Source organism: Emys orbicularis, chromosome 7 (genome assembly GCF_028017835.1).
Source record: "Emys orbicularis isolate rEmyOrb1 chromosome 7, rEmyOrb1.hap1, whole genome shotgun sequence".
In the NCBI taxonomy this organism is placed as follows: Eukaryota; Metazoa; Chordata; order Testudines; family Emydidae; genus Emys; species Emys orbicularis.
This window is the reverse complement of record NC_088689.1, coordinates 87,082,585-87,104,814: the sequence shown is the minus strand read 5'-3', so window position 1 is coordinate 87,104,814 and position 22,230 is coordinate 87,082,585. Positions and strand designations below refer to the sequence as shown.

The following is a 22,230-nucleotide window of genomic DNA, read 5'->3' as shown; positions in this document are numbered from 1 at the left end:
GTCTACAACAGAGCTCCCAGCAGTACAGCTGAACTGGTGGTAGCACTAACGGGCTTTTCCCTTTAGTTCCCTAATGTAGATAAGGCCATAGAAACTGAATATGGAGAAGATGGTATACATCTACTCCATCTTCCCGTGTAAGGGCAGAATTATTCTCTTTACTGCTTTCTTCTGTGGTCAGTCCAGTTGGAAATAACTCAGGCTACTGGACTCTCCCATTTCTTCATAGTAACTGAGAAGAACGGAAGTCACATCCCCTTCCCCCCACGCTGCCACGCACACCAAAAAACCCCAACCACGCAGAGCCCTGAGTATCGCTACCGCAGAGCTGCAATAAACAACATTTAAATACCCTCCAGCTATATGGGCGAAATGCTTCATGGGAGCTGTAGTACTTAGCGCGTCGGTTGCCTGACCAGGTCCCTAGTGAAACAGTGGGGAGAACTACAAGTTCCGTGCCGCCGCGCAGCCCCGGGGCCCACACGTGGCGGCTGTGTAGACGGGGCTTGCTGGTCTGTAGAGACCGCCCCTGCAGCCACCGAACGCTGGCTCGTTCGGTGCAGAATCGAGGATTGGCTGCTTGGCCCGCCTCGCTCGGCTGCTCATTGGCTGGCAGCGCGGAGTTAGTTGCCGCGGTCCCCGAGCAGCAGGCGGCTGGCTGGGCGCTCGGTTTGCAGGGTAGCCGGAGCGGGCAGCGGTGCATGGGAGCGCGCGCGGAGCTTCAGACCCTTTCCAGAGGGCTGCGGTTCTTCGGGCCCGCCTTAAGTTCCGCGCCTGTCGGGGAGCCGCGGGGAGGTCATGGCCGCCGTCGGCTTCAAGGCTGCGGGCAGCGGCTTGTGGAAGGGTAACGGGGCTGGCTTGCAGCTGGCCGCCGCCGTCTTCTGCCAGAGCTGCAGCTCCGCCGCCAGCAGCGGCCCTGGCGAGGGCAGGCGGGCGAGCTGGGGCCAGCAAAGGGCTCAGCACCAGTCTGCGGGGCAATTCCCACCCCCGGCAGTCCCCGGCAGAACCCGGAGAGCCGCGGAGCCCAGCCCGGCCGCAGCCGGCCCCCTGAGCAGCCAGCCTAGCCCTGCCGAGGGCGCCGACACTAAGTCCTACCTATGGGCCAGATACCACGAGATGAAAAAGCTGGTGTATGGTAAGAACCGGCTTCGGGCACTGGGCCTGCCGCCTCCTGCTAGGGTGACCAGACAGCAAATGTGAAAAATCAGGACGGGGTGGGGGGTAATAGGAGCCTATATAAGAAAAAGGCCCCAAAATCGGGACTGTCCCTATAAAATCAGGACATCTCGTCACCCTACCTCCTGCAGTGCCTCCTACTGCTTCTCAGTTTCCCGGGCCACGCTGCCCCCCCCGGGTCCGGGCTGTGCCCTGCCTCCGGCTCAGGGAGGACGGGGAACCGCTAGAGACTAAAATGCTGCCAGCAAACCAGCCCCCCGTCAGCCCCAGCCCCAGCCCGGCTCTGCCTCAGGCAGCCGGTTCCCCCGCGGGGAAAATGTCCTGCGGTCAGTCTCCAAGCGTGCACCCCCGGGGCTGTGCGCCAACAAACTCCTGCGCTCTCAGTCAGTCAGTAGGTGGGCAGGCCTTCTGCCTGGTGGGTCGCATCACGGGCCCTGCCCAGAGTGGTGGTCTGGGTACGGTTTGTAATGCCCAAGCGTCCATTCTACACAAGCATCACCATAACGGGCACTAGTAGTCACCTTCCTTAATGGGTGGGGCATGAGCAAAACTCAGACTTGTAAATCGCCACTTAGCGTTGCCAGGACACTGGCACTTTTTGACTACGTGGTTGTTTACTGGTGGTGAATTATGACCCTGAATTTTGTTAGCATGGGCAAGGCGATGGATACAGAACTTCTCCTTGGAATACTTTTCATATCAAGCTATTAAGCATGGGCAAACTTGTGTCACCAGAAGTTGTTGTACCTGTTCTGTGGTTAAATACAGGACTTCAGTCTCCAAGGCTGTCAAACCAGCACCTTTCAGCACCTCCTTGCTAAATTTTCTTAAACAGTTTGGTAGGCAGTTCCTTACCCAGCACAACGTAAAGGAAGATATTCTCCTGTGGGTTTATTAATCCCTGGAATGCCCTGGGTAAGCAACCTTGCCAGGCTAGCACAGTCTGACTTTTCTTTTTCTACTGTGAAATAGCTGTTTGTAAGGCTGTTATTGTTAGGAAGAGGAAGGAAGTGCTCCTGTTGTATAGTTATATTCTATGAAGACAGTGCTGCTGTTTATATTTGCTTGTTTTGTCATGAGTGTTTTTCAAATAAAAGAAAAATTAGATTATAAAATGTAAGGTTCTTTATGTTCCTTAGTGGGATGTGCAAAGGTAAGTACTGTGTGTCGGAGAATAACAGAGTTCTCACTATCCCCTTCCTGTCAGTTCTTTCTCTGCTTCCACATGTGTGTCCACAAGAGACAATAGGAAGTGTTAAGTATATGCTGTCAGAATGGGTGTTAGTTTTAAGCCCCAAGCTGCAAAGAAGTTCCAACTTGTCAGAGTCCTAATGTTGCTCTAGCAGTGTCTTGGAGCTCATTTTCCTTTTGTTTTATGCTAGTATTAAAAGAGGAGCGAGAACCTCTCAATTTAAAATATATGGTGATAGAAGCTAGTACAATCTCTTGATAAATGTTTATTTAGCAACTTCACGTGCAGACTTCTTGACATTATTACAACAGTCTGCATTTGTGTATGTTATCATGGATATGTCGATCTGTGCGATATGATTAGCAGTACCAAATGCAGAGTGCAAAATATGTGAAGTAGCTAATGTGCATGCAGAAGAATAGTCTTTTCTCAGACCTTCAGTAAGGTATTTGCCATACACTGTATAAAAAAGTCTGTGATTAATAACGGCACACACATGAAAACACACACAAACCTATTCTTGAGTCCTGGCAGGAAAAGTGTAAATCCTGAATTTTTTGTGTCCCATAACTTGTTTATGACTAAAACTGACTTACACCAAACTTGGTGTCAAAGGTTTGCTCCTTGACTGACAGTTATTTCAAGTTTCAGTGTTAAATGAGCCTCTCTAGTTGAATTGCAAATATTTGAGAGACTGACTATAATGGAAAATGTTGTCAGATCTTTGATGAATCAATGTCATGTTTGGGTAATCTTACAAATTCTGTATGTTACAAACACTCTTCTTCACTGATAAAACATGTCTCTTTCTGCATTTTTCCCCATTATAAATGCTTATCAAGATGTAAATAGAAACTCTGCCTTTTGTAATCAGCTTTTGGTGACTGCTTGGTTCGTTAATGATACCACCTTTCACACCAGAAGAGATTTTAATGTTCTTTGCTGATTGAATGAGTTGGAACAGAATAATATATAGGGAAGCTTCTATTTACACACACTAAACAGCAATGATATGGGTTTGGTGAAGGGAAGCACCATGTAGCAGAAGTTCACAGCCATTTCCTGGAGTACTGGAAATGCATTATACTATGGTGTGCTTGAACATGGCAGTAAAGTTAATAGCTACGCAAAAGCTGATGTGATTAGAATTATGCACTTTTACTTATTGTGTACTTTTTTCAATACAGCTTCCTTTATGTATGGTATCTCACCATTCAAAAACATTTTATATATTAACAGCTGTTCTAGCTTATGCATTTTATTAAAATATGGAGACCACAGTATATAAATAATGTGATATGGCAGAGGCATGCTCTGGGAAGAATGAGCCATATAGGAACAAGGAGGTAACAAAAATCACATGCTTTTGGGGATAATCTTATTACAGCTGGGGTGAGAAGTCACTCTTCTCTCTTTCCACCCCTCAATCCCATCCAGGTCCAACCGTTAACAATACTGCATATTGCCCATGTATGTTCTAGGAGTTTTTTTTTTTTTCAGATAAACCAAACCAAAAAAAAAATCAGTTATTTGTTGCTGGAGGCAGAAAATCAGGCTTGGTGGATGAATAATCTGAACCAATATGTCAGTTCCTTTGTTTTATGACCACTAAGAGTCCAAGGGAGTAGGATCTGGTGGTTTTGATAGTGATACTGAGATTAATCATAGAATATCAGGGTTGGAAGGGACCTCAGGAGGTCATCTAATCCAACCCTCAGCTCAAAGCAGGACCAATCCCTAGACAGATTTTTGCCCCGATCCCTAAATGGCCCCCTTAAGGATTGAACTCACAACCCTAAGTTTAGCAGGCCAATGCTCAAACCATTGAGCTATCCCTCCCCCCACCCTGAGATTATGGTACTGGATTCTGACAAAAGTGGAAAACAAGTGACAATTTGGCTATGGAGAATTAGACGTGTCCATTTCTTGGTATTGCTGAAGAGAGATGATGGTAAATTGAAGCTTTAACTTGGATTTTGGGAGAGACTAAAGCCAGTGGTTAATTTTGTAATGAAAGAGATGCCAGGGCTCAAGCAGGTTTGTTACCTTCAGAACTGACACAGCAAGCCCAGAGGTGCCGGGGCTATGAACTGCAAAGTCCAGAGGTGCTGGGGCTCAGCCCTGGCACGCCCTGGCACAAACGAAGCATGTACTAAAGCAGGGATTTAAGGAATGAAGGCATGCATGTGAATTTTGGTGGAGAATATTTTGAATTTAACAATATTTTGGAGGTCACTTGCAAACTTGCCTCCCACATTTGTAAAATAAATTAAGGTGAAGTCAGATACCAGAGTTCCTGAGGTGAGGTTGCAGGGGAAATGGTGGTATTTTTGGGAATGGTTTGGTGATTTTGAATGTTATGTTATCAGCTCTTGGCTATGGCTTAGCCGAGAGCTGATGAGTTTAGGGCATGCAGAAAGGCCTGATCTGGACAGGTCCTCTTGGACTTCTGTTGTTGCTCACAGTTCCAAACTGAGAAGGGTGCTTGGCCCCTTGAAAGATGAGGCCCAAAGCGCGCCCCCCTCCAAAAAAAGTCATAAGTTAAGAGAGAGATTCCCCAATATCATGTTTTCTAAGTGAGGTTGGAAAAAGGGTTGCAGAGAGGATTGGAGATAGCAGCTGTGAAGTTGTTGCTGCATGTGTTTCTTCTTTTGTGTAAGAAACTCAAGTGTGTAAACTGTGTGGGATAATCTATGTGCTTTGAGTAATACTGAATGCGTTTTGCAGTATCTCCCTTTTTTTTTTTTTTTTTTTTTTTTTCTTCAGTGAGATGGTGTAAAATAAGAAGAGAAGTCTGGGCTTTTTTGATGTTGATCCCTGTACATCGTAGAGATGTCTGTCTTTGATCTAGCATATTTTCATTCTGAACATGTTGCAAGTCTCAAGCAGACTCAAAGGCTCAAAGAATAGGTGGCTCTGTCTTGTTGGTTCTCAGTATAGCATCACTTTTAGGCTACTCTAAAAACTAACATTCATAATATGTTGCAACTTAAGTAGTTTCTGTTTGGCCATTTAGCTACTAATTCTGCCCAAGAGTTACTATCAAAATAGGTGCTCTACAAATCACTTGGGTTTGGGAGGTATCATGGCTTAGGGCTAGTCTACACTTACCCGGTAGTTCGACGGCTGCGGATCGAAGTTCCGAGTTCGATTTATCGCGTCTGGTGTGGACGCGATAAATCGAACCAGGAAGTGATCCCCGTCGACTGCGGTACTCCAGCTCGGCGAGAGGAGTACTGCGAAGTCGACGGGGGAGCCTGCCTGCCGCGTGTGGACCGCGGTAAATTCGAAGTAAGGTATGTCGAATTCAGCTACGTTATTCACGTAGCTGAATTTGCGTACCTTACTTCGACTTGGGGGGTAAGTGTAGACCAGGCCTTAGTGGATTGAGCAGAGACTGGGAGTCAGGAGATCTCTAGTTTCAGTTCCCAGTTCTGTTATTGACCTCTGTCACCTTAAGCAAGTCACCCTCTACCTCAGTTTCCCCAAATGTAGAATGAGGGTAATACCTAAAGCTCTTTGTAAGGCTCTAGACATCTGTGCTTGAAAAATATTTTTAGAATGAAATTGCTATTTTAAACACCGCAAAGTCAGCATTATCTTTTGTCATTTAATACCCTTTGTTAGACCTGTGCAGGGCCTGTTGGCCTTTGCCAAGATGGAGCCTACTGCCTTAATACCACAGAGCCATCTGTGATGCTGGAAGGTGTCTACCATAAGAACAAGGTCCCTGTACTGGCTGCTTTAGTCACAACATTTTTTTTTTTTTTTTTTAACTTCAGCAACTCCTCACGTAATGTCCTCCCGTTTAACGTTGTTGATCAATTAGAGAACATGCTCGTTTAAAGTTGTGCAATGCTCCCTTATAACATTGTTTGGCAGCTGCCTGCTTTGTCCACTGCTTGCAGAAAGAGCAGCCTATTGGAGCTAGCTGGTGGGGGTTTGGAACCAGGGTGGCTCAGCAGCTGCCCGGCAGGCTATCAAGTGCCAGGTAGTTCAGCTGTCCCTCCCCCCACTGCCTTGTGCTGCTCCTGCCCTCTGCCTTTGAGCTGCTCCTGGGAGCCTCCTGCTCACTGTGCGGAGTGGTGGGGGAAGAGGGGTGCTAATGTCAGGGTATCCCCCCTGCTCGGTGGAGGAGCGGGGGGGAAGGGGAAGACATGACAGGGCTCAGGATGGAGGGAGCCTACTGGCAGCAGCTGCTGTCCTCACTTGCTGATCTACTTAAAAGGCAGCGTACTTAGAGTGGGGTCAGTGTACTTAAAGGGGCAATGTGTGTTTCTCTCACATACGGTGTGTATCTTTCTCTCTCTCTCTCACTCACTCACACACACTGTATGTGTGTCTCTGTCTCTTTCTACCATGCTGTGTCTCCTCCCTCCATTGGTGCTGCCTTTTAGAGTGTGAGGCTACATTAACAACAATGTGTTAACCTTTGAGGGCTCAGCTGAGTGCTAGTTCATCATTTAGCAGTAAGGCATTCCCTGGGAAATATCCCACCCTCTGACTCCACCACCTCAACCAAGCTTCACAATGTGATCCTTGCTGTGTACAGTATCAAATTTGGTTTAAAACTTATTCTGTGTGTGTGTATATAATGTGTGTGTGTGTATGTATATATAGTCTTTTGTCATGCGAAAAAAATTTCCCTGGAACCTAAACATCCCCCTCCCCCCCCCCCCATTTACATTAATTCTTATGGGGAAATTGGATTTGCTTAACATGGTTTCGCTTAAAGTAGCATTTTTTGGGAACATAACTAAAATGTTAAGCGATGAGTTACTGGTACTTTAAATTTTTTCAGATGCTGCTGTAAAATCCTACAAAACACCACTTTGGAAAATAATAGACGTACTTGGAACTAATAATGAAACTAGACACTTCTTGGGGTTTTATTAATTCCATATTTGAGGCAGGTGTTTAAATATCAGGCAAAAACAGTAATTTGAATGCAGATTGCTTTTTAATGGGGGACATGGAGGAGAATCATGGCAAATATAGTGCGTCTTATCACTATTCTTTCTTATTACGTGGTACTAAACATATGAGATTTAGAAGCTAATGCATATGGCATTTTAAATTCCTTGGGGGGCATAGGGACTGTCTTTTTAAAACATTTTGGTTTGGACACTGAAGTGTTGAGTCTCCTTTGGATTACTGAGCACTCTCATCTACCACTGGTGAAAAATGGGAGCTGAAGATGCACAACACATGACAGGAAATATTTGGCACCTACTATAATTGGACATTTTTCAAGTCAACGTAGGTCATATGGGATCCTGAAGTTTTCACTCATTTTTTCAATAAATTGCCCAACTGTTCACAACTGTGCTCTCATTTTAGGTATTAGGCATCATTGATCTGTAACAGTTGTGGAACATTGCTTTGCAAGACCAAGACAAGTTAGAACCTTGGGGGTGTTTTTAAATTAGCACCAGCAGCTGTTCAGTATTTCAGATGACTTGCCATATTTAGTGGGTGAAGGGTGTTGCAGGCATTTTGGTGGTTGCGTAAGTGCAAAAAAGCATCTAACCAATACCCTTGCCTTCTGGCTGAAGTATGTATGCCAAGTTTCATCACAGGGAGTATATTCATGAGTTGATTTATAAGTCCTTGAGCAGTCATGTTTTAACATGGCAATGAGACTGCTTCCCTAACCACAGCAGAGTTAGTAATGCAAATTTTGGAGTTTTTTTTATTTCAAGAGTTTGCTCTTTTTGCCCATACAATGATACTGCATCTATTAAGTCATACACTCGCTGTCTGGGTAAAATGCTGACTAGACAGTGACTAACTATGATATTGCTGCTAACTGCAAAATGCTGCAGAATTTCAATACAAAAAGCAGCCCTCTTTTTAGCAGGCTTCAAAGAGCCATTTTCCACTTGAGTTTCTCCTATTCTAGCCTCTCATCCATTTTTCCAAGCATCACCTATTTATATGTGTTGGTCATAGCTGTTGGCACCGAGCAACATAATGTTGACCTGCCCTGGAATGGAGTCTTTCTGGTGCTGACCTAGTGATTGAAGTGCATATTGTAGGACTAGTCTCTCTCCTACTGTATGGTAAGCCTTTCACCTAGTGCAGTGGTGTTCAAACTCTAGCCCTGGGGCCAGTTGTAGCTGTTGAGGTTCAAAATTGTCACCCTCAAGAGTGACTGTATTAAGAACATTTGTATTTGATCATGAATTGAAAATGTGTTCCCTGAGCCAGGCTGTGCAATTTTTAAACTGAAGAGTTTGAATTAACCTCATTGCTCTGGGGAGGAGATGCAGGCGCTACCTCCCCAATTGCCCCCCGTCAAAGCTGATATGAACTGGGGATGCAGTTAGGACTTGGAGTCTTTTCACTGCTACAGCTGTTTAGCAGTTCCAGGAGAGCTTTGGCTGCTCCATTGCCTTCCCTGCCAGGGAGAGCAGGATATGGACTCAACTGACTCTGCCAGGACCTAGAGGAGCAGCTAGCAAAGGATGACTCCCCTCCCTACACAAGGCAACCCAGAAGAGAGGGTAGAAATTGAGAACTACCAACCAATTATGGCTTCCTGATTCTGTGTCTGTTGCCCAGCCCTAGAGCAGGTATAGCTTGTACTTGTTGGGGATTCTCCGTGCCGGCAGGCAACTTGAAGCTGTTTTCTCTCCCTTTGCCCTATCAGAGAGTGGCAAAGGAAGCTGTATAGGACAAAGAACCTGTCCCAGAGTATTGACTATAGTAACTTGACCTCTTTGAATAGGTTCAGCCCCTGTACTGAAAAGCCCCTGTTACTGCCTAGTGTGTCAAATATGCTCTGACATACATGTACACCTTCCATTACTTTCCATGAGCATAGCAGAATTTGAAAGAGCCATACCTCATGGCTTGTAATTGGTCAAACGTGATTCCTAATGGAACTCAGATCCATGTTCCTCATGTGCAATCAGCTATACACACTAAGTGTCTTAAGCTGTTATAATATCTAGCAGAGTCATACACGAGACATGGAGTATATAAAACAAATATATCTATATAATGCAGGATGGATGACTCTCTCAAAAAGCTCAGTACTTCCCTCTACCCATTAGAGGCATGGTTCACTTCAGGCAGGGTACAAGGTACAGAAAAACCCTGAAGTGTCTTGATGTGGGCCTGCTAGGGAGAGTGCCAGACCTGTTGGGACTCCACCTTAAAGAGCAGAAGGAAGGTGGGAATTAGGACTGGTGGTTATTTTGCCAAAACACAGTTCACTAATTCCTAATTTCAGCTGAATTCACCTGACTTGAAGAGCTTTCAAATGGCACCTAAACAGAAAGTCCACCAGAGTGAGCTGCCTGTTAACTAGTGATTAAAAATGGCCTGTTAAAAGTGTCTGGGGTGCTGTTTCAAGTGTAAAATGAAAGGTTTGATATTTTCCTAGAAAAAACAGGAAATCCTGCTCTGGGGGAAAAAAAAAAAGAACCCGTAGCTTATACCGAGATGGCTTGGTGTGGTGCTTGTGAGTATCAGAGCCACGTTCGTTATAACAGTGAACGTCTTGCCGTCTGGGTACGTCATAGGCTATCACCCTATCATCTGGTGAGCAAGGCAACTATGTTGGCCATGACATGAAGCTGAGCCTGATTCCTTGTCGAAGACCAAATGATTTAGAGTGAAGCTGATATGTATGACAGGCCTGGCACTAATCTAATATGTGTCTGTGCAGTACACAGCCTTCCTTCAATGAGCATCTCAGGTTAGCATCTGGAGCTTTTGTTTTAAGATGCAATCAAATACATGGGGAGAGCCATGTACATTGTAGAGGAAAAGCTCTTTTTATCCAGAGCCAAGTGAAGATGTTGCAACTGTTCATTGCTCTAACTAAAGATGGAGTTGAAGAGGGAGAGGAGTATTTCAGGAAAGGGGAAAAATCATAGTATGATTACTTGAGTGGTTAAATACTGTTGTGTGGTGAAAACATTGCACTGAGATGTAATTTTGGGGAGAGATCCAAGAAGGGAGTATGCGGAGCACAACGTGGTTGCAGCAAATAAGGTGAAAATGGAAAAGCTTTTCTGTTACAGCACTGGTTCCCTTAAGGTTTTAAATAAGGTGGGTGGACATGTATTATGTGAGTGCCAATGGTATGGATGAACATCTAAGGTTTTTGGAGTGGAATAAAGTTAGTGGCCCAGCATAGGGAAGGGAGAGCACCAGAGGGGCCACATGGCAATGTAGGCTTGATGGGAGAAAAACATCTGAAATTGATTGGTTTCAAAGAAACACTTGATGCCTGGTAAACTGGCCAACTCCAGTTATACACACACATAAAACTTGCTCCCTATGCCTAACGAACCTCAAAAAAGACCAACAGTTTTATTTTTAACTTGGTGACAGTTGTCGGATGGATAGCTAGGGAGTCCCCCCCCCACACACACACACTCTGCCCCCCCCCCTCCCCCCAGGAGTCATGGCTTAAGCATTAGCATTGCATATTTTCCCCACACCATCCCATGTGTCTGGATATAATTAGCAAAGCACTATGTAGTTGCAGAGCTAGAAGTCAGTCTACATATGGTGTTACAGTAGAGGGGATGTAGGGATGCAAGATGCTTTGGGATTCAGACCAGCAAGGGGTTGTGTCTGCCTGCCTTGTAGCTCTTGGTACCTTAAATGCTATTCTGCTGTGGCTCTCAGCTCTGATACCAACAGCCAGCAGACAAGCATGCAGGTTACACCCTGACTTCTACTGCCCAGGTATTTTTTTTTGCAAGTGACCCCAACAGCTACCCAGTCCCAAATTTCCCCAAAACCATCTACCCTGTGACACACTGCTGAGGTTTCCAGAGCCAGTGCTGGCGCTAGGCATAAGCAGGCTAAGCAATTGCTTAGGGCCCCAAGCAGCTCAAGGGGGGACCTCCATTCTCTTTCTTTAGTGTGTGTGTGTGTGTGTGTGTGTGTAAAGACACCCAAAAATATTCCTGCTTAGGCCTCCAGTGGGCTAGCACTGCCTCTGCCCATAATTGTGAATTTACTGTGTTACCCTTCTCCGCCTCAACAAGTGAGAATGTTGCTACTGCCAAGCTCTGTGACAGCTCCCTGACACACCAGCTTGTCTGCCCTTGCCAGCAAACTCTTCAGGACTCTGCTAGCCCAGATCTTGCCTTGCAGATAACCATCAGTGAACCCCAACTCCTGAGTTCCCCAGAGACTTCTCCCTGCCATGTCCCACCCTCGCCTGGAACACTCAGAAGTTGTTTGTTTGCTCCTTTAAAGAGACAGTACACTGCAGCTCAGTAATTTAACTGGGTTTTGATAAACACTCCTGTTTCAGTCGCAGCACTGAATTGGTTTCTAGTGAAAGTAAAACAAGTTTATTGAACAAAGTCAGGTTTAACTGATATCTAAAGGAGTAAAGAGAGAAATGGTTACAAACTAACAGTAAAAATATGCTTCTAAGGATGTGTCTGCACTTAAAATGCTACAGTGTCACAGTTGCACCATAGTAGCACTTCCATGTAGACGCTACCTAAACTGAAGGGAGACGTTCTCCTTCGGAGTACATAATCTACCTCCCCAACAAGCAGTAACTAGATCGATGGAAGAACTCTTCCGTCAACCTAGCGCCATCTATACGGGCACTTGGGTTGATTTAACAGTGCCACTCGGGTGTGGATTTTTCACTGACCTAATTTTCTAGTGCCTAAAACTAAAATTTAATTTCAGCAAGGTGCAATCTTTGCCTGAGTAGGCTTCTCACCTATATTCAGTTTCCAGAGACTTCAGCCCACTTGGTTGAAGGATCCAGTGTTCCTGTGATTTCAAGAGCTCTGGCCCCTTGATTCCCCCAAGTGATGGACAACTGTGGGGTTCTCTCCCTTTGTTTTTATAGTTCAGTAACTTTTGAAATATGTTCTTTGACATGTAAGCCCAGACCAAGCTAATTGACTTTGGCTCAAGAGGCAGGCAGGTTTCCTGCTGTTCTTCTCTTCCTCTTGGCTTCCCATCTCCTTGCTGATTTGTATGTAAATGGGGCTTGATTGTTTTGATTCTGTAATGTTTAATTTACATTGGAGACAGGTAGACAGCTACCTTCCCTCCTGTCTGGGAGAGAACCTGTTTCTCCCTGTATTTAGTCACAGACTTTAAATCTTATTTGTGAGTATCCATAATTCCTCATATTGTGTTGATGCATACATTTCACAATGATATTAATCACCAGAGTGTCAGGTCTTCTTTTATGAAAGCCTGTTACTTGATACACTTTTATAATACAGTAATACTGTATACAATCAGTTTGAGTCAATTGCTTATCCTTTGAGATTCGGCCCCTGTGTCTTTATAGCTAAGAGGCCGTCTCTCCCACTCCATAGTTCAGGGGTGGGCAAACTTTTTGGCCCAAGAGCCACATTGGGGTTGCAAAACTGCATGGAGGGCTGGGTAAGGAAGGCTGTGCCTCCCCAAACAGCCTGGCCTCTACCCCCATCCAACCCCTCCCACTTCCTGCCCCCTGACTGCCCCCCTCAGAATCCCCGACCCATCCAACCTCCCCTGCTCCTTGTCCCCTAACCGGCCCCTCCCAGGACTCCTCGCCCCTAACTGCCCCGGGACCCCACCCCCTATCCAACCCCCCTGCTCCCAGTCCCCTGACTGCTCTGACCCCTATCCACACCCCTACCCCTTGACAGGCCCCCCCCCCGGGACCCCACGCCTGTCCAATCCCTCCCCCCGTTTCCCGTCCCCTGACCCCTATCCACACCCCCGCCCCCTGACAGGCCCCCCCCCCTGGACTCCCACACTTATCCAACCCCCCCGTCCCCTGACTGCCCCGCAGAACCTCCGCCCCATCCAACCACCCCCTGTCCCCTAACTGCCCCCCGGTCCAGACCCCCTTACCATGCCGCTCAGAGCAGAATGTCTGGCAGCCATGCCGCCCGGCCGGAGCCAGACATGCTGCCATGCTGCTCTGCAGGAGCACGCAACCCCGCTGCCCAGAGTGCTGCCCGCGTGGCTGCAGGGGACGGGACGGGAGCTCAAGGGCTGGGCAGGACGGTCCCACAGGCCGTGGTTTGCCCACCTCTTCCCTAATTTGATGGTTTGACAAGCTGGTGTTTCAAGGAGTTGTCACAGAGCTTAGCAGTAGTGAAACTTTCACTTGCTGGGGCTGAGAAGGGTAACACAGCAACTCACAATGCTGGGAAACCCAGCAGAGTGTCACAGGGCAGAATGTTTTGGGGGAATTCGGGACTGGGAGGGTGTTGGGATCGTTCAGCGAACAGTACCTGGTTGGTGGAAATCAGGGTATGACCTGTGTGCTTGTCTGCTGGCTGTGGTGATGTCTGGGCTGAGAGCCATAGCAGAATAGCATTTAAGGCACCCAAAGTTGCAGGGCAGGTGGTGACCCAACCTCTCACTAGTCTGGGCTGAATCCCAAAGTGTCTCAGGATGTGTGGTGCAAGCTTGCATCGTGGTTTGTTTTACCCTGACTTCAACAGGAGATGAAGATGCTCACCCCTCTGCAGGTTTGGATCCTGTTGTGGTGAGAGCTGGGTGGGTCCTTTAGCCTTTCTTCCCCCCCCCCCCCTTCCAAAAACGTATGTCCTCCAGCCATGAAAAAGTCCGCATATCACACGTTCATGCACTTCCATGAGTTGTTTTTAGGGTGACCAGATGTCCCAATTTTTATAGGGACAGTCCCTATTTTTGTGTCTTTTTCTTATATAGGCACCTATTACCGCCCATCCCCATCCCAATTTTTCACATTTGCTGTCTGGTCACCCTAGTTGTTTTCAGGGTGGGAAAGAAAGAAAGGGCTTGTTGAGCCTTTCTCTAAACATAAATATTTGTCACCTCATAAACAATCCTCTGAAATGTTGTTTACATTGCTGTGTGATGATTTTTTTTTTTTTTTTTAAAGATAGTAAAGGACTCTATATGTCCACAAATGCATACACACTCTTCAGCCTCTTCCAGAAACTCTGTCTCCAGCTTAGAAACAGGAAGAGAGCTCTTGTTTTTGCTCTGTAGCCACCAAGCCATCCACTCAGGTTCAGAGGTTTGCTTTCCATTATAACAGTTCTGCTGCAGTTCTTGCAATATAGAAAAATTCAGACTAATTGGGGAGAGGGGTTCTGACCAGAGGTGAGGTACATTTTCATAATGTTGGTTTCCCCTTCCTACCTTAAAAAAAGCTCAAGTGTTGCTTTGTCTAAATATTCTGCTACTGTGATCACTTGTCTGTTACTGAGTCGTCAATAGGTGCACTTGTGGGTTTCACATAGGATAATACAGCAGCGAGCCTCACTTTTTCTGTAATGGTAACAGATTAAGTCTTAATTGGAACCAGCCAGTGCCACTATCTAATGTACAATAGTTTGATTTGCACCAAATTGAGAATCAGAGTTGGTTTTGGAATAGCCAAACACTGTTGCGGTTTGGTGTGTGCACAACTGAATGGGAGGCAGATAGGAGTGCTCAGGAACGGAACCCGTAACAGAGACTCGTATCTAAGGGAAGAGAGCACCTAAATATAAAATATGGGGGTGAGTAATGTTCTATGTTGTGTCCCCTTTCTCTTCCTCTTCTCTCCCTTCCCCCCCCATGTGTGCAAAGTTATGGAGCCTTATGTAAGGAAAGAAGTAGCACTTATTGCGGTTGGTCATCTTGTAGAGACAGTTTGTGGACAATGGCAAGCTTGAGATGGTGTCTGCCCTGCTTCAGTGTGGTGTCACGGTAGCCAGTTGGGGGAGAGGATACATAAGAGCTCAGAATGACTAGGCTGTTTAAAAACTTTTTTGTGTCATTATACAACTGAGCTAAACACTGCACTCATGGTTGACTTAAAATGTACCTTGCTGTAAAGTCACAGAAAATTTGTAAAGTCTGGGAGATCTGTTTTGGCAGTAGGTTCTCTGCTTCGCTCTGATAAACAATCTTTATCAGCATTGCACTCTAAGAGCTTAGTCTCTGTGTGTGGTTTTTAAACTGCTTATCTTTCTCAGTGTGTATGGGGAGCAGAGAGTGAAGTAAGAGTAGAGAAAACAAAATAACCAACCACACACAATCTGAATAACTCTTTTTGCGAAGTCTTTCTAGTTCCATGGCAAGTGGATGACAAACAGAATCTTCTAGATCTTTGGTTTAATAATTCTGGACTTCTTACAGCTGATGTCTAGATTGTTTTGATGTCAAAATATGAACAAAAAGATATATTTTCTGAAGTTACATACCAGAGTTACCTATCACAAACATGTCCAGCTGGTGCTACAGGTGGCTAGCTGCTGTGATCCAGAAATTTGGCAGGTTTAAATCCCCAAATCTGTTTTATTTAATGTTATGAAGGTCAGAAAATCAGTAACATTGTTTCTCATCTTGTCACTAAATGTTAATACAGCAAGATTAAACAATTGCCATGGTCACTAGGCCTGGCTGGAAACTTTATAATGCCTTTTCATGGGAAGAAATATTTTAGTAGTTTTTATATTAGACTTTGACAGTAGGATTACAAATCCCTTTCCTTGGAGGGGAAAAATGAACACTGTTTTACAAAGTAATTGCTTCCAGATTAAAAATAAATAAAATTTTAATTTGACTTCTTTTTCCCCCCCTCCCTCTCCAGATCTTCTTCCACCGGGAGTCTGCAATCTCCTTAACCCTGCAGCTATCTACGCAAATAATGAGATCAGCTTGAGAGATGTTGAGATCTATGGCTTTGATTATGATTATACATTAGCACAGTACTCTAATTTATTACATTCTATGATATTCAACACTGCCAGAGACATACTAATTGAACAGTACAAGGTAAACTTCTGATAATAGGATGGGTTTCTTTCATTAATCTTGCTGCTTTCTTTTCCCCAAAATCTTTTAGTAGAGCATTCTCTGGAAAGTTTGCTTATTACCACTGTGTATGTATACATTATCTATGGTAGTGATAGCTATGTAATTGTATATTTCATGAACCTGGCACTCTGTCTGATAATCCATTTCCATTGGGACTTACTGTAACATTGCAAATGTCTGATCATCTTCAAAGAGTTGCCACTATTTAAAAAAACAAAGAACACAAAAAACATTGCCACCATATTTTTATATATATATAAAAAAATATGGTGGCAATGTTTTTTGTGTTCTTTGTTTTATACACATATCCTCCTAACCCCAAATCAGAAGATGGGCAACAGCCAATCCTGGGCTAATGATGGGCCCTGTAGCCCTAGAAACAGATGATTTTATTTTTATAGTTAAGAATATCAGCCAGGTAATAGTTATATGGGACTTAATAAGTTTTCTAGACTAAGTTCTTAAATAGGCACATCCAATGATACGATATATGTTCTCTTGTCTTGTTTTATTTGACGAGTTAGAAGCGCTTTTTGTGTTTAAGAAAAGAAATACAAAGCTGGGTACTTCAATATATGCAAATTTCTATAGGTGTGTGGCTGAAACTGCAATATTTTCCCTAGTGTCCTAACCATGTCACACAATGGTTTTGCAATGGCATTTCCCCCGGTCATTTTAGGGCTTCAGGTCCATTCATTCTCTCTCTCTCTCTCTCCACCCCCCTCTGTGCCTCACCCATTCTTTCACAATGGAGCAAAACTAAGTGGTGGGACATAGGATAGCCTGTAACAATCCATTTAAAATTGGGATGGAGGATTCTTCCAGAAAATGGAAAAAAAAATTATCAAAACCAGTATATTTATGACAGGATTTTCAAAAGAGCCTGAGGAGTTAGGCATCTTCACTCCGTGGTTCTCTCTTTTTAAAGAATTCCAGCCTATGTCTTCTGCCATATTAGGATCTCTGATATCGTAGTGATGGGTACGGAATAAGTATTTAGTATGATTCTTTAGGGAACCTGACTAATGCATACAGAATAGGACACTTACAACCTTCAGAATGAATAGTCTGCTCACTGCAGGTTAACAGACATGTGGCGTCTGACATGATGAATATGGCTTATAAATAAATCACTGACAATACAAAAAGGCAGTCTGTGTAGAATTTGTGGGTGTAGGATGACAGATGCCAGGAATTTTAAAATGGGGAATGTATGATATTGACTAATAATATCTATCATTACTAGGGCTTGGAAAACATAGCAGACACCTACTAGCCAGAGGTAGCTGTGAAAGACTAGGTGGGGAGAGAATCTGTATTTGCAAGGTCCAGAGGAACACTCTGGTGAAGAGTCCCAGATGCTGGGAAGGGTGGAGGGTATTAGGATATCTATCTCATTGTCTAGCATGAGTTCTAGCTAGAAAGTATCTGAAACTTGAAACTCCACTCCCTCTAGTAGTACTCTACCCGTTTGCCAGCTTCCTATCTGTGATTAAGTGAGAAAGCGTGGACAGTAGAAAGCTCTGATTCATCAACCTCTTTCAAGCCCCCTACCCCATCCCCCCCTTCTTAATAATTTTTCACGTTTAGGTGGGGGGGGGGGGGAGTGTCGTCCCCCAGGGAGTAGCTCCAGTGTCTATCTATGCTGTTTTTTTGGGGACGGTGGGGTGGGGGGAAGGTTTAAGCTTTTTTTCCAAACTGCAGGAGCATGAAACTGACAAGCTTCTTTCATTTCATTGCTGCTCAGAAAAGACTTCAGCTATGTTAATTTTGCTTGGTGGCTGCTTCACAGAGCGCTGAGCAACAGCAAATACAATGCAATTGTCTATCTGCACACCTGGGAAGAGAGCCCTGAGGTGTTTCAAATTTTGAAGTTAATCATAACGAGCACAAAGATTTAGAAATAGCTTCTTTTTTTATTAAAATGAAATAAAACTCCAAAAGTTTAAATCATTCAGAAATTGGTGGCTTAGTATAGCTTTTTCTCATGCTCTGTGGGAAAAACCTCCCTTATATGATGAGTTTGGTAAGTGGATTTCAAGCCCGTCTCAAGATACAGTTACCCGTTTTAGGGCACTAGCTGTTTGGTGTAGGAGTTAGGGATCAATTGCCCAAGCAAACATTCCAGTTTGTAGAATCCCAAATCTTGGCAGTTGCATTATAGTTTTTTGGCATCTTTTGGTTCACTTAGGCCACTGTTGGATGGAGGGTACTGGGATTTGATGGGCTAGGAGGCTGATTCAGTATGCCAAATTTTTCATTCTCTTGTAACTGGAAAACTTTTTTTAAAATAGCTGGCACAGCTTCACTGAACTAACTGCTTTCTCATGAAATATTTTCCAGTATCCAGAAGGACTCAAGAAATATGATTACCTTCCAGGATTTGCCATCAGAGGGCTTCACTACGATGTGCAAAAGGTGAATTACACAAATTTAAATTTCATACGTGCTTTCCCTTGCACGGTATTAATCTGCCTGTCACGTAACTCAGTCCCATCTCTTTCCTGTAATGACAACCAACGGAACAGCTTTCAGGAGAATATGCACTGGGGATTGTTGTATATGTCCCTGCATAGGTTCTCTTAGATTGTAAGCTCCTTGGGACAAATGGAACTAATCTAAAAGGCTGGCTATATGGTGTCTTCTCTCTCTCTCTCAGTATTTTAATGCCTTTTAAATCATTGAAGGCTATGTAGCTACAGCCTTTACTCACTGAAGAGGTTTTTTCCCTTTCACTACTTCCAGTATTTGAAATAATAAAGGGCCAGAACAATTCATTAAGCTTTGTAGCTTCAGACATTCCTTCTGAAGCCCTGTAATGTTTGAGAGGCTTAGGAGCACACAAAGAAAGTGCAAGCTTTTGTTTTAATCCTCCTTTTTCAGTAACTTTAGACAATCACGTAAAAGTATAGTTCTGAAAAATATGGCATCACCTCGCTGCAGTTAAACAGCTTATATTCAGTAGGGAGACAGACAATTACTGGTACAAGCTAGTCTTATTTTTATAGTCTGGTTATTTCTGAACCAATTAAGTGTGTTCAATCAATTCAGTGTAACTAGAGAATGCACCCTTTTAAAGAGGAATGAAGGCATTTTAGATTTCCCAGACTGTATTCTTTTCTGCTCAAGCTAAGCTGTAATGCTGAAACTGACATTATGGCAACAGTCTGTCCTGAATGTAGGTTTCTGACTTTGCAGCAGGAGAGATTGTCCAATAATTTTGTGTTCTGCTTGCTACTATCCAAGCACAGATTTCTGAAATAAGAGCACACATCACTCAGACGCCAAGTAAACTCTTCCTTTCAGTGGGTGGGTAGTGTGGGCTGCCTCATTTCTCATTTCAAACCACCTGAAAATCAAGCCCTGTGCAAAAGGAGTGTACTGCCTATTTGCTTTGGTTCAGCATAACTGCTTATTCCTGTTCAGAAGGTGGGAATGGAGGCTTGGCAATAGTATGGTGATATGCTAGATATGGGAGTGCCTTTTAGTTTAGGAACACACTCTTATCTCTGATTCTCAGAGTGGTACTAGGTTAGTCTCAGAGGCCATACTTGGTTAAATTCCATTATGGGTATTGTGTAATGCCTGGGGGAATGAAAAAGAAGGGATACCTTGTGATTAAAGAAGATAAATACAAAAAGAGGGAAGGTCTAATGTTCCCATTTGAGTACAAGAATGGGAACTTGAGCATGGAGTAAAAAAGTAAAAAGAAAATAAGCAGAACTAATAACTCAAGTTTTTGTGCCAAATCTTAAGTAAGATGTGACTTGCTATAGATCTCCTTACACATAAGCCCCTCTCTTGCTATGTGTATACAAAGGATTGTTTTAATGTTAAAGAACTGCTATACTCCATTCCTCTTCCACCTGCAGCCCTCTGAAAAAGTTTGTAATAGGTCCTGAATTGGAATGTAATATTATGTAATGCTTCAGTTCATGGCAATTTGGCATTTTTCCCAGTGATGCTTCTAAAATGTTTCAGTGCAGAGAGAAGTGATTTAAGCACAACTTAAAAATACATTCAGATTAGGTTAGTTTTAACAAGAATTCATTTTTCTCCTTTTTTAAAAAATTTCTTTGGGACATCAGTAAACTTAATCTGTTGTTTTTCCTGACTAAATTTATACCAAATGCTACCAATGAAGACTGTTCATCTTTCTCTCTTCACAGAGTCTTCTGATGAAGATTGATGCTTTCCATTATGTCCAGTTGGGGACTGCATATAGGTGTGTCAAATATGAATGCATTTACTAAATGCCCCAAGGGTTCACGCTGAAGATGGAGTGCAAAGTCTCACGTCTGTAAAGTTTTTGACTTTTTTTAAGTGGGGAAAGCCACCTTCTCTAGCTTATCCTGTCTCCACTTGCTAAGTAATGATTCCAAGCTGTTGCCTGACATGCAGTTACAGGTGGCTGCAGTTTTTTCAAGCATATGGAGCCAAGTGTGGGAGTGAAAATTTAATTATTTTTTTTTTATGGACAATGATGCATCTGATCACTTAACCCACTAAGTCTGCAGGTTGCAGTGCAGTCTACTTAGGGCAACTTTTCTGACTAAGTCATTGGACTAGGGAAAGCCTCATTCTTGTAGAGCTGTCCATACATGAAAAAAGCCTGTCTTGACAGGAGTATGCTCACCAATGCTGGAAAGAAAGCTGTTTGGAGGTGAAAATAAGGATATGGAATTTAACTCCATTGAACTGAGGCATTTTTCTTAAGTGGAAAAAGTTGAGTAAAGTGCCCAGAAAAATAATAGGGAGTGCCTTTCTTAAACAAGTGGGCTAGAAGTCCTTGAATAGAGCATTGGTATGTAGCACACAGGTTACTCTGGCTGCTCTTGCGTTCACTACATGCTGCGTCCTTGCAGTTGGAGTGACGCAGTTGGAGTGACACAGTTGATATAAAAGCTTTTCAAGTCCTAATCCTGTCTGGTTGTGTAAGCACCAGCAAGTCCCACTGACTCCCTGGGAGACTTGAACCTGCTCAGCACCGTGCAGGATTGGACTTGAAGACTCTCCTTTTAGAAGCAAGGAGACCGATGCAAAGCAATATAACAAACGAATGCTCCAAAGCAAAAACTCTGAAGCCCTTCAGAGAACACAAAGCAAAATATTTTGCTGCTTTTTTGGTGGCTGGAATAGTTAAATATTTTTTTCCAAATGAAGGCAACTAATGGCTAATGTCCCCACCATACTTCTAAACTCTACTTTGGGCCAGTGACTCCCAAAATGAAGCACATCAAATATTTGCCAATGTTAAGCAAACAATTCATTTACACTGAGGGAGCAAGGTGAAGCTTCAATATTGATTGTCCACTCTGTCTCTCTTCTCCCTCTTCCCTCAACTCCCCCAAATAGGAAACAGGTACCCAAAATAGTAAATAGTCTGCAGACTTTCACCACTGCTGTCAGCACCTTCAATAACAGTTGTGCATTACTGTTAGCAATATACATCATCATTAGACTGGGAAGGACAGAATTAATATCATGTGTGGAACTCTGGCCCTGGCCCTAGGAATTACAGGGATCTAAACAAAGTAACAAATGTGTGTCAATATCGGCTTCCTCTGCCACAGGCTGTGGTGGCATCCCACCTTTAATTTTTTTTTTTTTTTTTTTTTTTTTTTTTTTGAGGCACTGTTGCTTCCCTGTTCCCTCTCCCCCAGTTTCTTTGGACTGGGACAGGGCCAGAAGATGCAGCCAAAGCACAATGTTCTATGTGGGGGAAGGTGGCTAGAGAATTCTGTCATGAGCTATTGGTCTGATGTTCGGGTGGAAATGTACCTCTCAGCATCATAGTGTGGGACATGTTACATGCACAGTGAGATGGCATAACTTCTTAACCCTCCCATCCCCGAGATCCATCTCCGACCTAATGAATTCCTCTTTGCTTTTCAGCAGCCAGTGTTGCAGTTGGCAGGAGGTTTCAGTCAGCTCTTGCATTCCTTTCCCCATATCACAGCCCCTCTCTAAGATTGCAGAAGGGTGGATCAGTGGGACTATATCCCTTTTAAGAACATGTAGCTCATTACAGCAGTACTGTACAGGGGACTTTGTTCTCTACTCAGTGT

The 22,230-nt window shown here is 44.1% G+C and overlaps 1 protein-coding gene across 1 annotated transcript in view; it reads left to right on the top strand.

The window, feature by feature from the left end:
- The first annotated feature begins 798 nt into the window (after nucleotides 1-798).
- NT5DC2 (5'-nucleotidase domain containing 2) overlaps nucleotides 799-22,230 on the top strand; it is a 62,003-nt gene continuing 40,571 nt past the window's right edge. Inside the window, exons 1-4 of the mRNA XM_065407956.1 lie at nucleotides 799-1,135; nucleotides 15,936-16,120; nucleotides 18,506-18,580; nucleotides 20,332-20,387. Coding sequence (XP_065264028.1) covers nucleotides 799-1,135; nucleotides 15,936-16,120; nucleotides 18,506-18,580; nucleotides 20,332-20,387 — 653 coding nt within the window. The remainder of the gene's footprint in view (nucleotides 1,136-15,935; nucleotides 16,121-18,505; nucleotides 18,581-20,331; nucleotides 20,388-22,230) is intronic.